At 39.9% G+C, this 26,721-nt stretch overlaps 1 protein-coding gene across 1 annotated transcript in view; it reads left to right on the top strand.

Annotated features, from left to right (window-relative positions):
- The window catches only part of LOC109914529 (EH domain-containing protein 3-like), a 67,275-nt gene that overhangs the window by 11,416 nt on the left and 29,138 nt on the right, over positions 1 to 26,721 (top strand). Inside the window, exons 2-4 of the mRNA XM_048599711.1 lie at positions 8,145 to 8,321; positions 11,413 to 11,510; positions 25,746 to 26,158. Coding sequence (XP_048455668.1) covers positions 8,145 to 8,321; positions 11,413 to 11,510; positions 25,746 to 26,158 — 688 coding nt within the window. The remainder of the gene's footprint in view (positions 1 to 8,144; positions 8,322 to 11,412; positions 11,511 to 25,745; positions 26,159 to 26,721) is intronic.

The following is a 26,721-nucleotide window of genomic DNA, read 5'->3' as shown; positions in this document are numbered from 1 at the left end:
GACCCGAAACGTCAGCTTTCCTGCTCCTCTGATGCTGCCTGGCCTGCTGTGTTCATCTAGCTCTACACCTGGTTATCTCAGATGCTCCAGCATCGGCAGCCCCTACTATCTCTGAGCATAATGTATTGGTGTTTCATCCAGTAATAATAATACAACTGGAAAAATTGCTAACCTCAAATTAAATTCCATTGTGGCAGAAAATAGCCTATTTTTAAATGTAACGAACCAGGCTTCTTGTTTATTAGTCTGGTGAAAGGGGAAAGAAGTGCAGACTGTAAGATTGCTTGGTTCATGTGCACAGTGGGAGGTGGAGGTTTCCAAACAGTTCAATTGAAAAGGTCTGCCATTGAGCCTTTCAGTGTCACATCGAGCTTTCAGTTCCGTATGGGTTGGTTCTACAGCTTTTGCACCAATTCTGCCAACTTAACTGCATGTGGTTAAAAGTTCCAGAGTTAATACAGTATGGGGCCTGGGGATTTATTGGTTTGTTGTGGATGCCCAAGTGATGCCACATTGTCCTAATGCTTTAGCTGTTCAGTTTCCCCTCTTCATTAGTTTACACATTGGTTAGGAAAGATTGTACCAGGCATAGGTCACTTATTTGGTGGAACACCTAGAGGGAGACCAACACACTATCTTTTTATATTCTGGAGGAGAAAACTTTTGGATCAGAGATATGTTTGCCTTTATTTACAATGCTTTAAGTATATTTATTTCACTCTTGTACCCTAACCTACAATTAGAAAACTAAATAAGAGCATGCAGTCGAGAAAGCAAACACTGATAGTAGGAACTGCAGATGCTGGAGAATCCGAGACAACAAGGTGCAGGGCTGGATGAACACAGCAGGCCAAGCAGCATCATAGGAGCAGAGAGGCTGACGTTTCGGGCCTAGACCCTTCATCAGAAAAACTATTATTCTGATGAGCCCCATCCTATAACCACCCAGATGTAATACCATTGTACATTGACTGGCACATTATGAAGATGACATTCAACCTTTCAATCTCGGTAGCACTCTCAAACAGCTATATTCTAAAGAATTCTTCTTTTCTCCACAGGTACTGTGAGCATTTCTGATGAAGGGTCTAGGCCCGAAACGTCAGCCTCTCTGCTCCTATGATGCTGCTTGGCCTGCTGTGTTCATCCAGCCCTGCACCTTGTTGTCACTGATATACTTCATTTCAATTACACATGGGTTTCGGTTTGCTATTTTTATATTCAAGAAGTTAAATTCCTAAAGTAATTTAAACTGAATTTATTTAAATAGACAGCTCTTGAGATATTTCCTGGAACCATATGGCTCCCAAAGATAACACTTTCCTAGTTTCATTGTGACTTGCAAGCAGCCAATGTAAATTCAAGCAAATACAAAGGGAAAAAAATGTCAATTTTTTAAAAGTCTGAATCCAGTTCAAGTTTCAGTAATATTTGACTCTACCTGTTTTAACCTTTTTATAGCAAAGGGGTGCTGAAGATCTGAAATTTAAGCAGGAAATGCTCACAGTACCTGTGGAGAAAAGAAGAATTCTTTAGAATATAGCTGTTTGAGAGTGCTACCGAGATTGAAAGGTTGAATGTCATCTTCATAATGTGCCAGTCAATGTACGATGGTATTACATCTGGGTGGTTATAGGATGGGGCTCATCAGAATAATAGTTTTGATGATGTGAAAAGTTGAAACAAACAGTTACCAAAAGGAAGAAGTGAAGAAATGATTGATATTGAAAGAGAGAGTAAGGGCTGAAGAAATGTTCTTAAAGAATGAGCATGCTGGAAATCTGAAATAAAGCCAGAAAATGCTCAAAGTATTGGGCCAGTCTGACAGCATCTGTGGAGAGGAATTAAAAGAAATGGGTTTGGGTCTATGCCCTATTTCAGTTAAGGTTCCTGAAATGTTACCTCCTACCCCACAGAAGCTGCATCTCCTGCTGAGTATTACCATGATTTCCTGTGTGTAATTGCAATCTTGCGAACATCAATGAAATCTCATGGGCAAAGTCTTTAACGGAGGCAACTGTTGGCGACTCTTGAAAGCATGTGCATGTGTGAGATGCTGCTTTGGGAGAAGAGAGTTATGATGCAGAACCATCTTGGTCTGCTACTGCTTTGGCACGCAGACTGAAACAGCTCTTTTAAACAAAGTATTTGAACTTCGGAGACCTACAACGAATGGGAAGCACAAAAATCAAGATTGGGCATCTTGTGATAAAGTGTCCATGAAGTTTCTTAGTTGAAGATTTAAATGAAGACGTGAATACTGTTTTAAATAATGGATTGTTTGGAATGTCCACTGGACACTCTTTGATTGGCAGATTGCCTTTGTCCTTTCATCCTTTTCCCAAACCACTTTTTCAACGGCTTTAATGTGCACCTTAAGCTTGAAAACTGTACAGGCTCAAATTTACACATCGGTATGCCTTTTGACTATATTTGAACACTTCAAGAATTCAGTGGATTCCTATTACTCCTAAAACAATTGGTGCAAAACTTCCTTAATGAGGTAGAGTTCCTAAAGACTTGGCCAAAGTAATAGATTTTAGAGGCACTTGTGCATCCGTCCATATCAGAAAATACTTGATTTGAATATTTGAAACTTTCTCTGCTGACTTGAATTTTGTTTTGCACAAAGACCTGGTCACGTGAGTGCTATTGGGTTTGTACATTTTCAGATTTAAATGTGATTTTCCAGAAACTTCACGTTAAAACATGAGGCATTGTGCGTAAGGCTAGAATTTAATTGCATTAACCCTTCCATGAAATGACTGCTGTAAAACTGTGTGGTTCGAATGTTTGTCTTTCTGCTGGATATCAACTTGGATCCAGTGTAGTGAAAACTTAGTTCAAAGCACTGAGCTCTCTGCGCATTATTAATGTTACAATGGAACCATTTTATTTTCCATTTGTTTATAGGATGTAGATGGAAAAGGCCAGGCATATTGCCTAAGTCTATTGTCCTCCAGAGCAAGTAATCTGTTTTTGTTTCTGAGTCCCTTCAGACTCAAAGTTACTTTATATCTCCCACAAATGCTGTCAGACCTGCTGAGTTTCTCCATTACTTTGTTCTTAAACCCTTTTTATTCTTGATCTGAGTCTGCTGTGACTTCAGGGAGTTCGAAGTCACAAACATGCAGTTACTATAAAAATGATAACAATCTTGGAATTGTATCTGAAATTCATCCACTTTTCAGTAGGAGACATTTAAAATCCTAAACCCAATTCAGAATTCACTGTCAAAAACAGAAAATGCTGGAGACGCTAAGCAGGTTTGGCAGCATGAAGAAGAGTCATAACAGACTCTTTAATGTTAACTCTGTTTCCCTCCACAGATGCTGCCAGACCTGCTGAGTTTCTTGTGCACTGTTTGCATTTCAATTTTCCAGTGCCTGCAGATTTTACTTTTATTAGGCAGAATATAATGCTGTTATTGGATGCTCTGTAATCCAATGGGTAAAGGGTGGCTCTAACAAAGTTTAAATAACAGACATGAGATAACATGGCACAAGCATAAGATTTATGTGTCATTTGCTTTAATTGAGCAAGGAAGTGTCAGTGTATGACTAGCTCTTTTATCACCACATAACGTAATTTTAATTCCTGTTTCGAAAGATCTTAAATGATTTTGACCACAGCTGTACTTGTGGTCTTGAGTATTCATTTCATGTAATAGTAATTATCTGTGGTATGAAGCTCCACCCAGTGAGAACTGGGATGATGGTATTTTGGAGGTCTTGTGGCACATGGAGTAGCAATTCTGATGCCAGAAGCTCTGGGTTAGTGGCCCCTTCCCACTGAAAAGGACTTGGTGGCCAGGAAAGGTCCATTTGTGATGCAGCCGAACAGGTTGAGTATTGGACTGTAAATCCTCCCCCCATGCCAATGGCAGGCAGTAAGAGTAGGAGAGAATCCCTGGTCAGCTGTGTGATGGAAAGGAAATTGGAACCTCAACCATTTTTATGCATAGCTTCTGGCTGCACCATGTAAGAGAAAACGCATGTTTCTGCAGCAACATATGCTCCCTGAGTGAACTGCATTTATTTGATTTATTTATTGTCATGGGTATCTTATTACAAAATACAGTGAAAAGTGTTATATAGTGTCGCCACTTTCCGGCGCTATCTTAAAACACAGAAAAATAAACCAAAACATAAAATATAAAGGCAGAAAAATGAAGAAATAAAGAAAGGGTCCAATTTTACAGTCCTTTTCGTTAAGTGCTCTGTCATGGGCCAGAAGTGAGTCCCCTTGGCTGCTCAAATGAAAGTCACCACTCTTTACCACCAACTCTCCTCCACTGACGCTGTCATCACTGAGTCCTTGTTGGACCATGCCAGTTCAGATGCTGTTGATGCTGCCAGGTACTGGACCAGCCCAAACTTGACTCCACTGCTGCTGTGAGTCCACTTCGGGCCTACTGTGCTGATGCAGCACCTGTAGATGCTGCAGTACAATGCAGATGGTATTTTCAGAAGACAGCATCAAGAGGCCTTCAGCCCATTGTCAAACTCTTCCACTGTTGATTAAATTCATGATGACTTGTATGTTAACTCCATTTATTCACCTTGATTTTGTAAACCCCTTATACCATTGCTAATAAAAATCTAGCAATCAGTTTTGGAAGTTGCAATGACTACATCCCCCCCGCCACCCCTGCCGTATCTCAGTAGCTTTGAGAGTGAGGAGGTCCAGATTCCTGCCAATTTTGTGTGAAGAAGTGCTGTCGGATGCCAGCTCTGAAACCTTAGATCTAAATTTAAGGTCATGTCTCTCATTCTGCACTTCCTCACCGTACAATATTTAATTAACCTGGTCAGATGTGTTATGACACACCTCTGGAGCAGGTAAAACTTAAACCTGGGCCTTCTGGCTCAGAGATAAGGATACCATAACTGAGCTGCAAGAGTCATTTTTTATAATCTACCCATTCAGGAATCTTACAACACATTTGGGCCTGGTTGGACTTGAACCCAGATGTTCTAGTCCAGAAGTGGGGACTGTACCATTGCACCTCAACAGCCTCATAACCCAGCTGTTTTTTTTTTTTTTCTTTCAATCAACCTGTTCAGAAGTGTAATTATGCACTTCTGGAGGAGGTGGGACTCAAGTCCAGGTCATCTAGCTCAGCGGTAGGTACACTATCACCAGTGTGTCTCGAGAGCCTTCCACCATTTCTAAATATGCTATAAATACTGTAATCCTCTTAAATGGTGAGTTGGATTACCCATCCATCTTTATGTTCAAAAGTTGAAGGCTAGGTTACAACCTGCTGTAACAATTTAACCATTCTAACCCCAGGAACATTCTAGTAAATCTTCACTGTGCCCTGTGTACCCTTGCTGAGGGATTTTGGATCTGAATTCAATATTGAGGGAACTCTGTACAGCTGTACCTAATCTTCTACTCCTTTGTAATCCATACGTCTTGCAATAAAGGTCATTATTGCATTAGTTCTTAAATTATGGAGCGCCACTAGCATTTTAGTGATTTCTTTACTTGAGCTCAAATCTCTGTCCTCATTCTAGCTGCCCACCATTTAGAAAATGTTGATCCATCTTTTCTGCACTTGCGCAGAATGAACTCCAGTCTGCCACAGTTTTTTGTCAATGTAATCTATCAATGTGCCGTTGTGGTTTTCAGCTCGCATCTATACTTACTGTGCCATCAAACTTGCTGCTACCAATATATATCTCTCTTCTTCAATCACGTAACACGTAAATGTAGTGAAAATGGAAATCTCGTACGTTTCAAAGGCATATATGTTGTGTCACATGCTATTAATTTGAGTACATACCCATTATCTTGGCTTACTTCTATCTCTACCAATTCCACGTGTGTTTATTTTCGTTAGCGGTCTTTTTCTGTGCAATTTTGTTGAATGCTGGATATTCAACCCTTCCACCCTTATTTAAGAAATTAGTAACTCCATTCTCATATGGTTACTAACCATGACTCAACCCTTACAAAAATCCATGCTGATTTTCTCTGATCAGCTTGTATTGGTCCAGATGCTCTGTTGCTGGTCATGTAACAAAATTCAAAAAAATTTTCCAATAATTGAGGCCAGACTTCTTAGTCTATAATTTTTCAGTTTCTCATTTACCATTGTTTTACAAAAAGGAGTGATGTTGAATATTTTCCAATTCAAGCAATTATTGAATTGATAGAATTTTGCAAGATCATGATTAAAGCATTAACAATTTTATCATGACTTTTAATCATCATCTTTAATTCTTTGTCATCAATGACTTGCTCCTACTCCAGTTTGATGTGCTGTGAGATGGCTGATCAATCTAATGCAGACTCTGCCACGTGTGGGGGAATGTCATGCTTGAAGGGTTGGGTAGATGGTTTATTTAGAGGTTTGTGTTCCCTTTGATGCCTTGACTTCACCTCTGCACGTTCCTGACGATGTCTGTTGATGTGTTAAGTGCCTTCCCAAATTGACCTATAAGTTGGTCGATCACAAGCCAGGATCTCTCTCGAGTTTCCAGTGGTGTTTGACTCTTCGGAGTGGCTATGAGGACATTCTTAGTGTTTCCACTGTCCTCCAGGGTGCCTTCTGCTTCAACCGAGTTCAAAATAGAACAGTTGCTTCAGGAGTCTGGTGTTAGGCATGCAAGCTACGTGCCTCCCCAGTGGAGCTTGTTTTGAGTGATTGCAAACTCTATGTTGGACCCATTGGCTTGGAGGAGGACACTGATGTTGAACTACCTTTCCTGCCACTGGACGTGTAGAGGGAGAAATGAAGAAAATTAATCTAGTGATCACAAAGAGAAAAATCTTTGCCTGAAGTACTGCTTTGGGTGATTCTAAGAGCTAGCAGAGGTATATTGCACTGAGTAATGCTGCATTGCATGACCATGTGGTCATTCTTCTGATGGTTGTTACTCCAGTGGAACTGCAGAAAGAATCCCTTTTTGTGGTACTATTACAAGCAATATAATTTTCAGGATCCCTTATTACATGTTGCCATGCAGTTAGTGCACAGCTGCTACTTCCAGAGTATTGTATTTCAATTGCATAGAAGTGAGCAAAAGTCACAGCTTGACGACAGGCCATTATCCACCATGTGGAGCTGGAGGAACGCAGCAGGCCAGGCAGCATCCGAGGAGCAGGAGAGTTGAAGTTTCGGGTTGGGACCCTTCTTCAGAAAATGTTATCTCTGACTCCAGCATCGGCAGTTCTTACTTTCTGTGCGGCCATTATCCACCTTTGTGTTTATCTGCCAGGTGTGAGCCAATAATTCTAATCCCGTTTATTGACCTGTCCCCCTGACCCATTGAGCTCCTTCATCTGCTTCTCCAGTCTAATCTGCAATGTTAACCAAGGTTCTCACACGGTCACTAATCCTGGAAATTACTTCAACAGCTTTCCGAATCTCTGAAGAGGTTTCTCTTGCTCATTGTTGCAAATGCCTTAATTTCAATCTGTATCTTTAGTCTCCCATTTTAAGCACCTCTACTGAAAATAGTCTGTTTCTTTGTATCTTGGCCCATCCATTCATAATTTTAACTACTTTTATTGCTCCACAATCTTTCCTATTCTACCGAGAGATTCTTTCAAGTGTGCCTTGCTATTTGTAATTATTCATACCAGACTGATCCTGCTAAATCTGTGGAGTTATCTTTCTTCAAGTCTCAGTATCCTTCCCCATGTGCAGCCTCATATGGTACACTATTCTAGCAGAGATTTTATTAGACATTCACTGTAAGTTCATCATTTCATATTCTATACCTTGTAAACCTGGAATTCCATTAATTTTTTTTAAAACAGCCTTGTCAACTTGAGATGTTGCTTTTAATGTCCTGGAAACTTGTACCTCCAAATTCAACATTCCACTGAACATACTGCTATTCAGTGTATAGCAACTACTGACATGTCACTTCACTCATTTCCCCATGTTATCAGTATTCCTTTGCAGCTTAGTCATTTGAAGAATTAATTATGTCTCTGATTTCAATGCATTCTCCATGTTTCCGTACCACTCCTTCTAGACCTGTATCCACATTGGAATTAGTATTTAAATAAAAATCTTATAGACTTCCATGTTTTTATTAAAAACTAACCTGACATTGTGTTCTCAAGCTCTCATAGAATATAGCAATATCCCAATTCTAACTAATGTGATCTTCTGGTACCCTTAGATATCTACTGGAACAAGACTTCCCTGGGATGAGGATTGGACCTGAACCGACAACTGATTCCTTCATTGCTGTGATGTATGGGCAAGAGGAGGGGATCATTCCTGGCAATGCGCTTGTGGTTGATCCCAAAAAGCCCTTTCGGAAGCTAAATTCCTTTGGGAATGCTTTTCTAAATAGGTATGTGTGACCCTTGCATGTTGAGATTTTTTGAATGTGATTCTAAAGTTGCAGTCTTTTACAATTAGATAACCATGTGCTTTTCCACTGAGTTGAAACAGTATTGTGTACTTAGCTAAAGATATTCGACTTTGGGTCTAGTGTTTTCAGTCCAGCATAGACCCCTCCTGTGCTAATTATAGAACTCTGGCGAAAAATGAGTGAGACAGTTTTAGCCCGAACTTCCTGTTTGGTACAAGAAGTTTCGCACAATCTGTATTGCTGCAGAAGTCTTTGGCTCCCACACAAATGTGGTAGGGCAGTATTTTATAGTCCCTTATTTTCAGTGATTGGTTGTATAAGTTAAGGGGAATAAATAGGAAAGAAATCTTCCACTGGTTTACTTACCTCGCTTACTTTCACAGCTGTCAACAGTGACTGCTGTCATGGGGTGAACCTAAACAGCAGTGGTCTGTAGGCTAATTAAGTGTGGGATATATAATGCCTGCTCCTGTCTGCCAGATGGGTGTGTGGTATAAGTCTGTTAAAAGTCATCAAATGGGGCACCAAAATTCCTCTTGGGAATGGCTGAGAACAATTCGAAGAGTCAAGGTGGACTCAAAATATTAACTCTGCTTCTCTCTCCACCAGACCTCTGAGTTTCTCCAACACTTTCTGTATTTGTTTCAAAGCAGGCTCAGCTGGCTGCCTATGTTTCAGTAAACCTGAACAGCACAATGAGATGTTGTTGTTTGGAAGTGCTGTTTGAGTTGCTGTCCGACCTCAAACTGACTGGACTGTTGTGTGACTTGGGCAGTTGGGATTTGTGAACACGGAAACCTCCACCCAGAGGTATTCTTTGACATGTAACATGAAAAAGAACTCATTTGTATTCACTTGAAGTGACCAGGCAACTGTACAAATTATTCTGTTTTACTGGTTGATATATTCAGTTGTTATATGCATTAAATCATTATACACTATACATCCACAAAGTTTAAAGCTGAATTCTTAGAAGGGATTAGGAACAATTTCTGTTTCTGTGCAGTAATGTTTTGCCTTTTGATAAGGATAAACTTTATATGTGGTGTTGCATTGTGTTGGGCCTGTCACTTCCCAACATGGAAAGTTTTCAAGCCAGGTTAAACAGCTTTGTCTGAGTTTTGCCTTTGAGGATGTGGGATTTTGTCATTTGGCTCTCTGTATAATTCCTTGAATATCCGTTTCTAAGGGATACCGTCTAAGATTTGGAAATAAATCAATTTGTACAATGTGGTCCAAGCAGACTTGAGAGAAAGGGTAAAATACGAAATAGCATCAATTTATTTTTGATATTCCAAGCACAGCTGTGAAGTCGAGTTGGATGCAGTTTCTTGTTTCATACAGTTAAAGAAAAGCTGAGTGAAGATTATTAGACTAGAGCATTAAAAATTATTTACAGCAAGCTTTCTTGATTATTTTTCCTCCCTATTTCACTTTCTGAACAAAATGTGAATTTTGTGTGTTTATCAAAAAATCCATTGGGTAGTGGTAGTGGTGCAGTTGCAGTTGTGGATTTTGCAGTTTTAGGCTTGTTTCTGCTTTGCTCATTGAACATTTTTTTCCCTATCTTAAATCATTCCCTTGAGTCAATCCATCTCTGTGTGACCTTGAGAGTATCTTAATTATCCCTGATACGTACACTGACATGCACAGGGTAACAAACAGCGGCTTCGTTTATTCAGGCATTTACTGATTGTGTAACATGCATTTATAATACAAATTATGCTCTCTTGTTTTTCAGAAGGAAAACTTGTATAACTGCAGTATGAAACTTTATTTTTAATAAATATTTCACTGTTCAGTGATTCATACTTGTCACCACTGATCTGACATGATGTCTAAATTCCAAACCAAATACTGAGTGTAACAATTAAGCTTCCTTTAAAATAACTCTGTGTTGGTCGTAGGGACTTCCTGGATTTACATAACTGACAATTGAGAAAGGAACTTTAGCACAGCCCCATCACGCATGTTTGTGTCTGAATAATGTCACTTGGCTTTTCACTCAAAGCTGTAATCTTTGACAAAGGCGTTGTATGATTTATGGTTGGAATGTGGAATTTAACCACAACTGGGGTCTAAATTCCTTGTGCCTTGTGGTTGGAGTCAAATGAGTAGCCAGCAAGCCAAAAAATATGCAAAAAAACTTAATTGTTGCATTTTTCATATGTCTTGATAATTATTGAACAGGGAAGGTTTAACAGCTGGGTGGCCGAACACAGCTGCTGCTTTCTCCTTGTTTAAAACAAAATTGTTTAGGAGCGCACTGCATGGTAACATTTCCTAAAGTAAAGATAAAAATAAAGATTTCTTTCTTTCAAGCTTATTTCTTCCTCTTCACTCCTCCTGACACACTGACTTGTTAGGATTATAGTTTCATGAGTGTTCTCTGTCCTCCACAACCTCCTACACATGCACATTCTTTGCGAATGTGTCTGAGCAGTGTGTCAGCAAGCTATCTGACTGACAGAGGCATCACAGATGAACCTGAGCCAAGAGCTGCTGGATATCATTCAGATGTAGATACTTGCATCTCCCCACTTTCTCCTGAGCCTGTGGGTGTTTTGGTACCCTGGCTGAGATTGGCTGGCTAATTCAGCAAGACCACTGATGTTTACCACTCATGTTATGGTTTGTATAGTAAATTGCAAGCAGTTTTTGGCTCATTGAGCCATTGCAAAACTCCCAAAACATGTTGGTCTGGGTGACAGAACAGAACCTGTGCTATTGGTATTTTGGGGAAAAAAAAAAGCAGTCTATATGTTGTATCAGTAATGTAATCTCTTGGTCCTGCAGTTTCAATAACCATGATGTCATGATTGGATTTAGCTGAAGGCAAATTGTGGACAAATTTCTCTCAACTTATTCCCCTGTGGTTTCTGGGTACACTTGGAGTGCAAGTGCAGGTTACATACAGAATTTTCCCGCAACTTTCCTTTCCAATAGTTGTTTGTATATTTAAACTTCTGGTTTGTTTTAAAACAGGTTGACTATGGTCTCGAGGTTTGAGGAGCAATATTTCTAGAGTGTGTGGGGTCTCTCTGATGCTTTATTTCTCTTCTTTTTACAGATTCATGTGTGCTCAGCTCCCAAACCAAGTGCTGGAAAGCATAACTATCATTGACACGCCAGGAATCCTCTCTGGGGAGAAGCAACGTATGAGCAGAGGTGAGTGAAATCCTTTAAAAGGAAGCTGGGTGGATATAAGGCATCTCTCCTGAATTGCGCACAGGAAGAGCTGAGTATTTTGTTTCGTGTTTCCTCCTGCGGTATGCTTTATTGATGGTGACCTTGACTGTCATTTTCAACTTCTAACTTTTCCCATGCAAGGAGAGATTTTTTTCTGCACTAAGTTAATTTCCTTTCCTTCTTCCTCCTTCATTTTAAAAATAGCCATCTCTGCAATCCCCTCTTCAGTGAAGTCAGTCTGCATTCTATACACCCCAGGCTGAACGTCTGATACCCTGCCCATTCAGTGAAGCCTCTGACACAGGAAACAACTGGAAGCAAGTGCTGGCAGGGATGCAAATTCTGATGCTTGCAATAAATTACATGGCAGTTAGTCACACAACACACTTCCACACCATAGTTTCTATCCTGCAAGTAGTAATGTGATGGAAAGTGTGTTTGTGTTAAATCAATTGAAATGACTTCTGAATTTCCATAAAGGTGTAATTGCTCTGGTAATTCATGGCAGTAATAGTGTATCTGGAAGCTCTTTCAAGTGTTGGCAGGGATTTTGAGTAAGTAATTGTCTGATTGTCCTGAATTCAGGGACTAAAACTACATACACTGATGACATGGGAACTGGTGTTATGATCCCAGCAGACTGTACAACTGGACAAATCAGATCCCAGAATGAAATCTGGATCACTTTTAAATTTTTAAAATTTTGCTTAATGTAGCCATTTACTGAAACATTAGGTGGCAGAATTTCATAACAACACAACAGACGTTTATTACATAAAAGACCAAATTGAAAGAAAATCCAAGATATCCAGTTATAGAACACAGTTAGCAAGATCTTAATACACCCAAACAACAGTTTAAATCTATTCCCCAAAGCTATCATTTTACAGTAGTTCCAATCTAGAAAAAAATTCACCTTTTTCTCAATCTTTAAGCTTGTCTTAACTGTTTCTCTCTGGTTTTTGTCCTGTGAACTATAGAGTCTTCTTACGTGAACTCTCTCAAAATTGAGAGTTTAGATTTTCCTATCTTCTAGCAATCTGCAGAATTATAACTGAACACTTTTAGTCTGGAAGTTACACAAGCTAACCTTTCTCTAAGTTATTTTACTAACTGCTTGGAAAAACTCCTCTTGAGAGGAGAAACTGTATTTGTTTCTGTTCCCAGTCACCGAAGTAGTTAGAAAGTCAACTTGTGAGAATGCTACAAACAGGTTATAGAGAGAAATTGATGGGTTAGGTAAGTGGGCAGAAAGTTGGCAAATGGAGTATAATGTGGGAAAATGTGAAGTTGTTCATTTGCAAGGGAGAGTAAAAGAACAAAATATTATTTAAATTTGAGAAGAACTGCAGCACAAAGGGACCTGGGGATGAACTTGTGGATGAAATACAAAGGAGTGTCATGCAGGTGCAATAGGTATTCAGGAAGGCTAATAGAATGTTGGCCCTTTTTTCAAGGGGGTTGGAATATAAGAGTAGGGAAGTCTTGCTGCAGCTGTACAAGGTGCTTGTAAGACCAAGTACAGTCATAGAGATGTCCAGTGTGGAATCAGACCCTTCAGTCCAGCCCGTTCATGCCAACCAGATATCCTAAATAAATCTAGTCCCACTTGCCAGCATTTGACCCATATCCCTCTAAACCATTCCTATTCATATACCCATCCAGGAAGGGTATATGATCATCTGGAGTACTGTGAGCAGCTTTGGTCCCCTTATTCAAGGAAAGAGTTTAGAGAAGGTTCACTAGAATGGTCCCTGGGATTGAGAGATTCTCCTGTGAACAAAGGTCCAAGAAGTTGGGACTTTACTCATTGAAATTTAGACTGCAAAGTGATCTCATTGAAACATATGGGACTCTTAAGAGGTTTGACAGGGTAAACGCCAAGAGGATGTTTCTCCTTGTGTCGAGTCTGTGATCAGAAGGCATACTCTCAGAATAAAGGGGGTGCCAATTTAAGATTGAGATGAGGAGGAATTTATTCTCTCATAGGGTTGAGAGTCTTTGGAACTCCTTGCCACACAAAGCTGTGGGGACAGAGTCATTGTATATATTTAAGGCTGAGATAAATAGATTCTTGATCATTAGAGGAATCAAGGGTTGCAGGGAAAGCACAGGAAAGTGGATGTGAGGAATGTCAGATCAGCCATGATCTTTTTGAGTAACGGAACACGCTCAAGGAACCAAATAACCTACTCCTATTCCTATTTCCTATGGTCCGATTATCCAGTAAAATCTTCTCCTAACCGCCCTTAAAAACATTCAGCTTCTGGGCTTTTTAAACAAAACTTAAATGTTGATAATTCTAATTCTATACTTAAGATAAGCTAATGGCCTTCAAAGTTTACACTTCAGGTGTTCCCTACTTGCTGACACATAATGAATCAGGTCATTGATTCACAAGGTCTTTCTGACCTAGATTTCCTTTCTCCCCAAAAAAACTTCTACAGAAGTATCCAAAACCCATGAGCCACTATTTCTCAAATCCAAAATCTAAAATCATGAGAGGCATGGATACGGTGAATAGACAAGTCATTTCCCTGGGGTGAGAGAGTCCAGAACTAGAGGACATAGGTTTAAGGTGAGAGCGGAAAGATTTAAAAGGGACCTAAGGGGCAACTTTTTCACACCGGGTAGTGTGTATGGAATGAGCTGCCAAAGGAAGTGGAGGAGGCTGGTACAATTACAACATTTAAAAGGCATCTGGATGGATATATGAGTAGGAAGGGTTTGGAGGGATATGGGTCAAATGCTTGCAAATGGGACTAGATTTATCTGGGATATCTGGTCGGCACGGATGAGTTGGACCGAAGGGTCTGTTTCTGTGCTATATATCTCTATGACAATGTAAATGATAAATTTACTGTCATTGCACTAGTCATTTGCTTGGATGCTAAGTGAATTTGGGGAAATTCTTCTTTAAAGCAGTGTTTTACTTAGTAATCTGCTTAGTCTGGTGACTTCCAGCATGCTTTTCCTCAATTAACAATCCATGATAAGGCTAACAGTTAGAATAATGAGTTGAACCCTGGCCTGAATTCAACTCCTGTTGCACAGGAGGACCCCAGTGCATTGTAACAAACAGAGTTACTCGAATAATTGTGGTGCATTAATAAGCCCTTGCAACTTTTCCTCGTGTGTGTCTGATTGAATCTCTTGTCTGTAAATGAACATTAGCTAAGAGGCTTCTGCAGACAATGGAAACAGATACTGCTAGAAGAACTCAACAGGTCTGGCGGCATCTGTGGAGAGAAGGAATTAACATTTCGAGTCTGAAATGACTCTTGTTCCTATCAGTCATGAACTTGAAATGCTACCTCTGTTTTTTTTCCCCACAGATGCTGCCAGACCTGCTGAATTTTTCCAACATCGTGTTTAGGTCAGATATACAGCATTCGCAGTAATTTGTTTTCAGGCTAGGCTACTTGTTCTGTAGCAGCCATGCAGATATTAAACTGTGTGACAAGGTGAAACCACATTTGGCCACCTCTTCAATGCAGAGAAGTTGCTTTTTCCAAACTTGCATTGTATCTCTGCAACTTTTATCAGATGTTGCTTTTGGTGCTGAACAACTGAGGGGGAATTGCCAAGCTGAATACTTGACTGAGCAACAGTTAATTTTTCTATAAAGGGCAGCTTAGTTTCTCTAAGTTCAAATAGATTACTATTTACCAAATGTACACATTGCTAAACTATACAAGATCATTCTCCATTTTCAAATTTGTCCACCCCTTGGGAAGTTGGATGTTGCTCATGAATACGCACCTGAGTTTTGTTTTATCTGCAATACAAGTGGTACCTAAAATGTCCTAGGGTAATAGATTTTTCCCCGGAGTAGATTAAATGTACAAACTGATCCAGATCATTTGAAACCAGTTCAAAAGCTAGGAATATTGAGATGTTTTAAAGCTTTTTAATCATTTACACAAGCCACAATGGAAAGTGACTATGTAATAACTGTTGTGGACATATACCTGGGAGGACTCATCTGGAAGAGTCGCAAGGGCATAGTTGTAATCTGTTTACATTGGTTGTTAACAACAGTTCAAATTCTTGGACTGTTGTCATTCCTGTATTTAGTAAAACATAGTGTTTTGTAAAAGGACAACTACAATGTATTGACAAACTATTTCTAATTAATATGTAACGCATTAATCCATTGAGTTAATTTGTAAATTCTAAGACTGTGACACTAGCATTGCTTTTTACCATATTATCTCATCTCTTTCTGATAGTCTGAATCATATTCTTTGTATTAAATTTATCTCCTGATTATGTGACTTTGTGCCTGGAGCACAACATGTTAAACCTTGCAGATTATCAGGTCATTAATGTTTGCCCATCTTGTCCTGACTCTGATTTTTCTCAATCTGCTTATATTGCAGATATTTTAATTTCAATACATGCAGGTGTCTTTAATGTTGAGAAATGTTCAATAAATTTGTTAGAATTAATGCATTGACTATAGAGGACACTACATAAAAATCTGTCCTTTTTTCACAGTGCAGAAATTAATTTACTAGGTGCCAGTTATGGAATATGTAGTTGAACACATAGAGGGAGCAAGTGTTTAGAGCCTTGGTGAGTCATTGCAATGCATTTTGTAGATCACACTCAATGGTGCGATTGTGCATCAGTACTGAAGGAAATAACTGTTGAAGATATTAGATTCTGTGCCAGTCAAGCTGACTGTTTTGACCTAGATGGTGTTGAGCTGCTTGAGTGTTGTTGGAGCTGCAGTCATCCATGTCTTAACTGGAAATAGCACTGCAATTGTGATTTAATAGCTGCAACTAATGCCATCTTATTTTAGCCTGAAAAACCCACCAACCTGTCTTTTGTAAACTCCCGTTACAAAGTGGGCGGGGAGAGGATGCTGTCTTCAGGCTGGATGTCTTCACTCAACTGCTTTAAACTGTGACAACTTTTTGGCTGAGTTGCAGCTTGTTAATCAGAGAGCTGTTGCCTCACAAAAAATTCTTCTTAACGCAGTTCGTTCTCCACTTTCCCTTCTTGTTATTTCCAAAAAGCAAAAGGCAACATTGTATGGCATAGCTCAACAATATGCAACACTTGTTTGTCAAGGTATAAAATTCTGTTGTTTTCTTTCAAATAAAGCATTTGAACTTCTGAGTTTATAATCCGGTAAATTTAAAAACATGGACTCTCTCAAGGTAAGTGGAGAGTATTCAGTCACTCTCCTGATGATTCTTGTAGCTGGTGGGTAGGCTTTGAGGTAACAAGAGGTGAGTTATTTTCCGCAGAATTCCTAGCCTCTGACCTCCAGCTATGGCCACGGTATTTGTATGCCTCATCCAGTTTCTGGTTAATGGTAACCTCGAGAATTGTTGATAATGGGGATTCTGCAGTGGTGATGCCACTGTTCATCCGGGGGAAATGGTTGGATTCTGTCTCGTTGAAGATGGTCATTGTCTGACATTTGTGTGATGTGGATGTTAGTTGACACTTATCAGCCCAAATTTGGAGATTGTCCAGGTCTTGCTGCATGCGCACACCAACTGCTTCTGTATCTGACGAGTCACAAATACTGCTGAATGTTAGTGCATTTGTCAGTCTGACCTTATGGTGGAGGGAAGGCCATTGAAAAGCATCTAAAAATGGTTGAACCCAGGACACTACCCTGAGGAATTCCTGTAGTGACTCCCTGGAGCTGAGATGACTGACCTCCAATAACCACAACTGTCTTCCTTGGTGCCAGGTATGAATTCAACCAAGGGATGGGGTTTCCCCTGATTCTCTTTGGCTCCAGTTTTGCTAGGGTTCCTTGATGTCAAGGGCTGTCACTCTCACCTCATCTCTGGAATTCAGCTGTTATGTCCATATTTGGACATAAGTTTGTAATAAGGTCAGGAGCTGAATCGCCCTTTCGGAACCCAAACTGAGCAGGTTATTGCTGAGGAAGTACAACTTGATAGCACTGTCAATGTCTGCTTGCATCACTTCACTGAGAGCAGACTGATTTGCCTTGCTTTTTGAGTACAGGACATGGCTAGGCAATTTTCCTCAGTTAGGTAGCTGCCAGTGATGTAGCTTTATCGGAACTACTTAGCTAGGGGTGCAGCAAGTTCTAGACTGTATCTCTTCAGAACTAATACCAGTGTTGTGTGAGGGCCCATAGCCTTTGAAGTATCAAGTGTCTTAAGTTGTTTCTTAAAAGCAGGTGGAGTGAATGAAATTGTCTGAAGACTGGGATCTGTGGTGCTGAGATCAAGAGGAGGTATTAATTAATTCTTCTAATTACTTAAGATTAATTGATTTGCACAGAGTGCTGCTTATTACCTGTTTTATTTTGAATAAGTTCTCTTGCTTTATTCTGAGTGCTGGTCTGATCCAAAGGAGGTGACAGTGTCATTTTGTATTGCATTAAGCTGTTTAGGCTCTGGGAATTTCTAATGCTTACCTTATTGAGCATGCAGTGGCACATTTAGCATTTGAGGAGATTTTTCTCTTGCTTATTGGAATGATATGTGATACTTCACCTGAATAGAATATTTATTTCTTTTGTTTTATTTTGCTTTTTCTTCCACCAGTCCCACTTCTTGTTTCATCAGATTCTCTCCACACTGAAATGTTCATTGATCTCCAACTCTTGACCCAGACTCCAGGCAACAGTTTTAACTTTTCCCTTCTCTCTGGCCTATTGCCCTCCTCTTCAAGGCTTCTGTTGTTGCCCTTTCCGATTTAAGGAAAAAGTGCCATTGACTGATCTTCCCCAAATCCAACATTCCCTTTTCTTTTTAAGGTCCTTGACAATGTTCTTCGCTGTCAACTCCGTGACCATCTTTTCTGAATCTCTCTTTTCAGTGTGTGCTTATCCAGGGTTTTATACATGTCATATCACTGAGGCTACCAAGGATAATGTCTCAAATTGCTTACACTGTGATCATGAAACACTATCCCTTCTTGTATTCTAACTTTTCTCCACCATTTGACATTGATTATATCATCCTCCTCCTCACTCATTTTTTTCCCCCCTTTCCCGTCTCCCATCTCTCTCCTATTGTGTTAAATTTCTATTATGTATTTCTTGCACACTGACTGTGCTTCTCTCAAGCTTCCCTGGCAGTGAAGTCCTTTAGGATATCTTCAGAATAATGGAGAGTGCCACATAAATGCAGATTTTCTTTCTTAAACAGTGAAGAGAAGGTGAGCTCAAGATATCAATTTAAAGTCAATCAGGACAAAATCTACAAATACAAATGAAGAGCACACGAGTATAAAACTGAAAGTGGTTAAAATACTTTCCTCAGATTGCTCCAAGGAGGGTAAAGGGTGGAGCTGGATGCTTGGCTGGGCTTGAAGCACCAGCAAGATGTGATTGTGACCCAACTAGTCTTTTCTTGTTTAACAGATTTTTATCCTTCTCTCGGAAGAGTGTAGACTAACCTGTAAGAAAGACCACATCTGTTCAGGGGTGAAGCTAAAACCAAGCACCGTGACCAATTGTGCAAATACTTTTACATTGAAAATTGCAGAAGTTGAAACTAGTTTTGGGTCTTAGTATCTGAATTAATCTGGCAAATGAGGAAGTGTGCAATATAATCTAAATTTATCTTAGTGCTGGTGCTGTTAACACTTAACATATGCTTAAACTGTGCTGAACCATCTGCAATCTGTGTATGATATTGAGTTATGAACAGATGACTCGCTATTGCAATGTTGCTTGCTCAGTGTTAATGTTGACCACATTTTGGGAACTCTCAATTCGGCAATTATTGTACAATTCTAGTTCCAGGTTATATAACTCCTTGGTCAGCATTTCAGCTTCCAGTGCCTGACCATTCTCGGTTAGAAGAATGGACCTGGCTGGGAGGAAAAAATACACCCGTGCTGATGCTGGAAGTCAGCCTCTGCATTCCTGTTAGGGCAATTAGGGATCGATAATAAAAGACTACCCAACAATGCCCACATCCATGAATGAATAAAAATACTATCAAGAAAGCAGTGTTTCCACATTTGGCTCATTTACTGTTGAATATACATACATAGAGTCATAGAGTCATACTGCACGGAAACAGATCCTTGGGTCCAAATAGTTGATGCCAAACATAATCCCAAACTAAACTAGTCCCGCCTGCCTGCTCCTGGCCCATATCTCTCTCAACATTTCGTATTCATGTCTATCCAAATGTCTTTTAAACATTGTGATTGTACCCGCATCCACCGCTTCCTCAGGACGTTCATTCCACATACGAACTACCTCTGTGTAAAACAAAAAATTGCCTTCTGTCTTTTTTAAATCTCTTTCTCCCCTTAAAAATGTGCTCCCAAGTCTTGAAATTCCCCCATCCTAGGGGGATTTCAAGACATCTTCTGGATTGCCGGCAAACACTTTTCTCGATTAAATCTCTACCTCAGGGCTGTTAGGGGTGGATGTTAAATACTGATCTAGCTGGTGACACCTGCATCCCAGGAACGAATAACAAAGAACAATTTTACTTTTTCGTATCTCCCCAGTCTTGTTCTGCAGTGTGTTTTAGTCTTTGCTGCTTTAAAATAATGAGATTGGGTTGGGTCTGCTGCAGTTAAAAGGGGCATCGCTGGATTGCATCCTTGCAAGAGTACAGTCAAAATTACTCTTGGCAACTCCCCTGGTGACTGCTGCAGAGAGTGGAGACTTGGAAGCTGGCATAAGCTCACTGTTTTCATTGGGCTTGTTAGAAATAAAGTTGTTATTTTGGGCAGAAAGAAAGGTTATGCAAGAAACAAAAGTACCCCTGCCTGAACTCCATGCATTCAGTTGCCTTGAATGCCTTCATATCACTGCCTGTGACTTCAACTTTTATTCGTGGCGTGCCTTTACCTACAGAACTCTATCTTGTATCTGATTTCTTCCTTAGTCTTACTCTGTCTTGGTCCCTCTGGGTTCTGCACGTTTGTTTAGCTGCCCTCTTGCCCCTTCCACAGCTCTACCCTTTGAGAATTGGGCTCTGTTTGTTTGAGTACTTCTGCTGTATAACCCTAACTTTAAGAATTTCTGGCTTCAGAATGATTATTGGTTGTGCAAAGAGCAGCAGAAATAAGAGTGTGCTCATTGTAGCGTATTGGCTTAGCTTTGATTCTTGTTTGAAAAGTACTTACTACTTATGACTTATCAACACAGGTAGTAGTTCAGTAGTTTAAGGGCTCTTGCTTCCTTAACTTAAAAAAAAAATTCAGTGTTTAGAGTTTGTTTTGCTCTGATTGATTGTAGTATAATAAAGAAAGGTATCTGTTTGACTAACACAGAATTTATTGCATAAACCTATCAAACCAAACAATACCTTGAGCTTGTTTGTCATATACAATCCTTTTCCTTCCTCAGCCATATATCACTATCTGCTTGTGTGTTATTTCTTGGCCAGCGGATGACTACTTACTGGCTCCTCACCAGCTTGCAAGTTGCCAAGACTGGATTCATTCTGATATATTTCTATAACATGACAAGCTTTTATTTAGTTGGCTAACTGAGGAATTAATTCCCATTTCATATACAGCTCAATAGGTTGTCAAAATTGAAAGATCTTCCTGGCTGGTTCCATTATGACTGTTCGTAAAGGAGGTCAACAAAGAGATATTGGGCCTGTTAAACTCGCACGAAACCATTCTAGACTTTGGGCAATTCTGCAGAGCCAAAAATCTAGCTTTCAAAGCAGAAAAAAATTGGTCAATTCTACTCTGACTTCTTATCACAGTTGATTCTGCTCCAGGGGAAACCGACTAACTCTGACCATACCTCGCCTAACTAGAAACATCCTCTTCGTTCAATGTGTTATTCATTAAAAGATTGCAGTTAGTCTATATGCACCTTCCAAACTGGCAATCTCCACCATCTAGAATGGCAAGGGCAACAGATGCACGGGGGTAAGTTTATTTTTTCCTCCAAGTCGCACACATCCAGATTTGGAACAATATCGAAGTTCCTTCACTGTCACTGGGTCAAAAATAAGGAATTCTCTCCATACGCCCCAACAAGAAGGCAGCTCACTGTCACCTTCTCCAGGCCGTTATGGATAGGCAGTAAATGCTGGCTTGGTCACCAAATAAAAAAAGTATTCACTACACATTCAAAATTCTGTTCAGAGTATGGTTCACTTCAGCAGAATGGTGTCTTCTTGCTTTCGTATTTTAGATTATACCCTTAACACGTCATTGTCTAATTTTCACAAAGTTACCGCTGGTCTTGTATTCCAGAATTTTTATTTTTGTTGAGAGCTGGATGAAGGCAATACTGGAAAATTTCCTTTTAGAAAAGGCTCCAAGCAGTCCATATCGTGACTAAGCTGAATGTTTGGGTGAGGGGGATTCCTGAGCCAAGTCACTCTCTGGTTCCATGTCAGAGTGTAAACCCTTGGAGCACTCAGCGTATCCTTATGAAGGATTGTCCTTTCATAGAGAGATATTTGCAGTTTCTGGCTCTGGAACGCAATCCCCATAATGAGGAAAGTTTAGGATATTGCCTCCACTCTTCTTAAAATAGATTGAATGATTCAAAGGACCAGACTTAATGGGGTGTTATTCTCTCTCAGTAGTGCCCTTTTACACTTGTTGGTGCACATTTAGATTAATTTTTTTTTTCAGCAATTTTGCAGGCAAGTGAGAGTTGAAAACAGTGTAGTGAGGACAACATGCAGTTTGTGACCTTGGTAAACAGAGAAACAAATAGTGTATATTCTTAACCAGCGAGATCAAAAAATTGAGGAATAAAGGGCTGAGAGGAAGGCAAATTAAAGGGTCAGTATCAAATCAAGTGGAGGAAGAAAAATGAAGAGAGGAGTATAAAAGAGATTGGATAGAGAGCGTTAAAATAAAAGAATAAAAATTTAAAATGTGACAGTCTTAACATCTCTAGCAATTCAGTCTGAGGGGAGGAAACGGCATTTTGAATTATTCAATGTCTGGGTGAAGACCATTGAATGATACTTAATATCAATACTAACATTGACAGAGTACTTGCACTGTTGATTAAACTGTCTGTGGTATGCTTAGTGGAAAATTAATATGCAACTTAATGAAAATTATGATGTTACGGGTCACGTCACTTTTGCAAAGCTATTAACAAATCAGCAGCTTGAGGTAGTTCACAGTTTCAGGGTTATTTCTTCCTCACTGCTTGTTGTCAGCTAACTTTTACTGACAGTAAGAGTCATTCACATAGTTATCCTTGCAGTGAATTCTGGACCAATGTGTTATGTCCCCAAGGTTCCTTTTTCTGAAATAAAGTAGAGCATTCAAGCAATCCTTTGTTGAGAGACAATCTGCAAAATGGATCTTTCAGAACCAGTGGCATAACAAATAGCCACAATGTTCTACGACAGAAGGCAAAATGATTGAACTGGATACTGTAATCTAAGGTTACTTTCTTATCATATCTTCTTGTATCCAAAAACGTTCATGAAGTCCCAAGGTTCTCCGCAGACTGGCGCTGCTGCCTCAGCAGTAGAAATATCATTTCGTTATTTGAACCTCCGTACTGCTCATTTGGGTGATTTCATTTTGTTGCTTGGAAAACTCAGCAGGTCTGGCAGGATCTGTGAAGGAAAAAAAAATCAGAGTTAACGTTTCGGGTCCAGTGACCCTTCCTGATTTACAGCTTCTGCAGTTCTTTCAGTTTTCGTTTTGTTGCTTGTCTGAGTAAGAGTCGGCAGGAAATTATGCTTCTGCACTCAGAAAAAAAAACACTACTGAGGATGTGGGCAGCTGAAATAATGGAAAATGCTGAAAACGCCCAGCAGATCATATAGCATCTGTAGAGATGGGAAAACAGTTAACTTTTCAGGTTGCTAGCTTTCATAAACTGCCCAATATGTTTTAGCTACAGGCTGTTTTAATTTACAGTCACTTCCTTTTGTTCTTAGAGCAGTCTGTTTTTCAGTAGTACTAATGTCAATGACTGGCCTGTATTTAAAATGGCTTCCTTCAGCAGACTAACACCTAAGTTTCCTGTTCTGCTTGGGCATAAGTCCATAGGTACATGGAGGGTAGTTTGGGAGGACTGTACTGTAACTATGGCCCTCATTCTTTCTAGTTCACTCATCTATCTTTTTTTAATCTCCATGATTACTGTTGGCATGTTTAACGGACTTGTATGAAGTTTGTTTCTTTGCCGTCTTTCAAAAATGTTTTCCAGGCCCTTTTTTTTTTTAAAGAAAAAGCAATAGTTGCTGTACACTTTACAGTTAGAAGGTAGAGGCAGTTCCTGTGTGGCTGTCTCCATTCCAGTTTGAAATCTGTGTACTTCAGTCCTTACGGATTTAAGTTAACTGTCTAACATTTGGCTGTGTGTTTTTAAAAAAAAAAAAAAAAGTCTTGCCTCCCTCAGTTCAGACACCTGTTCAGTGTACATAATGTGAAGGTTCTTGGAGTCCATAAGATGTAGAAGCAAAAATAGGCCATTAGGTCATCAAGTCTGCACTGCCATTCAGTGAGGTCATGGCTGATCTGCTAATCCTCAACTCCACTTTCCTGCCTTTCCCCTGTAATCCTTCATTCTCTTACTGGTTAAAAAGCCGTCTACGCCTCGACTATACTTAACATCCAGCCACAACAGCCCTCTGTGGTAAAGAGTTTCACAGACATGCCACCCTTTGAAAGAATCCCTCCTCATCTCTGTTCTAAATGGGTAACCCCTTATTCTGAGATTATGTCATAGACTCTCCCACAAGGGGAAACACCCTTTCCGCATCTACTGTCAAAAACTCTATGAACATAATCTCATATATTTCAATAAGCTTGCCTATCATTATTCTAAACTCCAATTTGTACAAGCACAACTTATTTAACCCCTCGTCATCAGAGAGTCCCCAATACCAGTATATCTTTCCTCCTGATAAGGAGCCCAAAACTGTTGTTAGTATTCCAGCTGAGGTCTGATCAGTGCCTTGCATAGTTTTGGCAAGACTTCCTTTTTTTTCCCCTCACTTGAAGAAGAATCTGTTTGGTGTAAAAACTCAATTGCTGCTGCTGGTAGCCACTCCTGCCAGGTGATCTGTGCAGTGGTATCTCCTGCTTATCTGTCCTGCGTCATCTTTGCTTCTACTCTGATATTTGTCATCCGACTACACCTAGGCTTATCGCTCTTTCTGCTGCCCTATACTTTTTTCTTCTTCATCAATCTTGTCAATTGTGATCAAATGGCTGAAATACTGAGATTCTGAAGAAGGGTCTAGGCCCGAAACGTCAGCTTTCCTGCTCCTCTGATGCTGCTTGGCCTGCTGTGTTCATCCAGCTCTACACCTTGTTATCTCAGGCTGAAATACTGACCTTGTTTTTTAGATGTAGTTGTTAGACGTTCTTTTTACTCTTGTAACTTCAAAAATCTACAAATTTGTCTTGTGCTTATGTCTTAGCACCCGCATTCCTAAGGCCTCTCTTATTGTTTTCATTGATCTTTACTTGCAGCCCAGGTTTCTGGGGCACATTAGAAAGTGGATAGAATGTAGCATCTTGTGCGTTATTTCCTTTGTTGTAAGCTTGTGTTCCTGTTCACACATCTTCACCTTTTACAAGATTACAAGCCATTGCTACCCTTCTTCTGATTTCAGCATTGCAGCATCACCACCTCCTGCTATAATTTGTCCTAGTTAGGCAAACTTATCTAGTTTTTCCCAGTGTGACACGATCTACATCATCTTCACTTCAGTGTCTTCTAACATATTAGCCGCTTCATCTTCAATTTAGTTTCTTCTAATGTATTTCTTCTAGTTACCATTTCTGTCGTCTTTTTGGTGTTCAGACTTCAACTTACATGAAGGGGAATGGAGATAACAACATGGGAAAATGGCACAGAGGAGATTATCTGGATTGGCAGGGTAGGCTCAAAAAGGATGGTCGAATAGCCTACTCGTACTCCTGTACTGGAATCCATATTCTAAACTTCTGGATTTTACTTCATCGACAATATTTGTAGGGTCTTTTCTATTTTTGTTTCTCCTGCGTCTTTGGTAGCTGTCCTCTTTGCACACAGTACATCAGGAATGAAATAAATATTCAATATGGGATCAATTTGTTGCAAACTTCTCGAGTTGAGGAAATTGAGGACATGATCAACACGAGGCTCTTGATGGAGCTAATTTGGATAATGGTGTCAGGAAGGTAAAGTATTAATACTAGTTCTGATTTTTTTTCTTTATTTTGGGGTTTCTCTCCTGAGCTATTTGATGCAATTTCTGGGTGAAACAAATATTTATGTCTGTTTTCTGTTTGCATTTCTATTAGGTTATGACTTTTCAGAAGTTTTGCGATGGTTTGCTGAGAGGGTTGATCGTATCATCCTGTTGTTTGATGCTCACAAGTTGGATATATCTGATGAGTTTTCTGAGGCTATCAAGGCACTGAAAGGCCAAGATGATAAGATCCGAGTTGTCTTGAACAAGGCAGACCAAGTTGATACACAGCAACTCATGAGGGTGTATGGAGCATTGATGTGGTCCCTTGGCAAAGTGATTGACACCCCAGAGGTTGTACGTGTCTACATTGGCTCCTTCTGGTCCAAACCTCTGCAGATTACAGAGAATCGGAAACTTTTTGAGTTGGAAACGGAAGACCTCTTCAGGGACATTAAGAGTTTACCTCGCAATGCTGCCCTACGCAAGCTCAATGACCTCATCAAACGAGCCAGGCTTGCAAAGGTATGCATTTAAATGATGCTTCAATCAACTTCCTTACAAAATGGTAATGGATCATGGTATGGTCAGCTGCTCGTAACCGAAACAAAACGCTACACAGGAGTGGAACCTGAAATAACTTCAGCTATTCTGGGAACAGTTCAGGTTAGGCAGTATCCGTGAAGAGTATGTCGGAGAAATGGGCTCAGTGTTTTTATCGGCAGCTGTCTAGATGGTTAGCTTTATTTGTATTTGGGACTGCATTTGTAGTTGTGGAAAACTGTGAATGGTTTGACTTTTTCTTAATTCACTCACTGGGTGTTATTTGGAGGGGAACTTGCAAATGGTGGTGTTCCCATGTATCTGTTGCCCTTGATCTTCTAACTGGTGCAGTCATGTGTTTGGAAGGTACTGTAAAGGATCCTCCATTTTTAGTAAGAGTTGTATACATTCTTATTCTCGCCTTTCAGTATATTTCATTGCCTGTTACCTTTTTAAGAGGCAGTCCAACTCCCCAGATTCTGAAATAAACTGATAAGCTGATGGGTGGCACTGTGGCTCGCACTGCTGCTTCACGACACCAGGGA

Source organism: Rhincodon typus, chromosome 8 (assembly GCF_021869965.1).
Source record: "Rhincodon typus isolate 14 chromosome 8, sRhiTyp1.1, whole genome shotgun sequence".
NCBI lineage: Eukaryota > Metazoa > Chordata > Chondrichthyes > Orectolobiformes > Rhincodontidae > Rhincodon > Rhincodon typus.
This window is presented reverse-complemented; position numbering and strand designations above follow the sequence as displayed.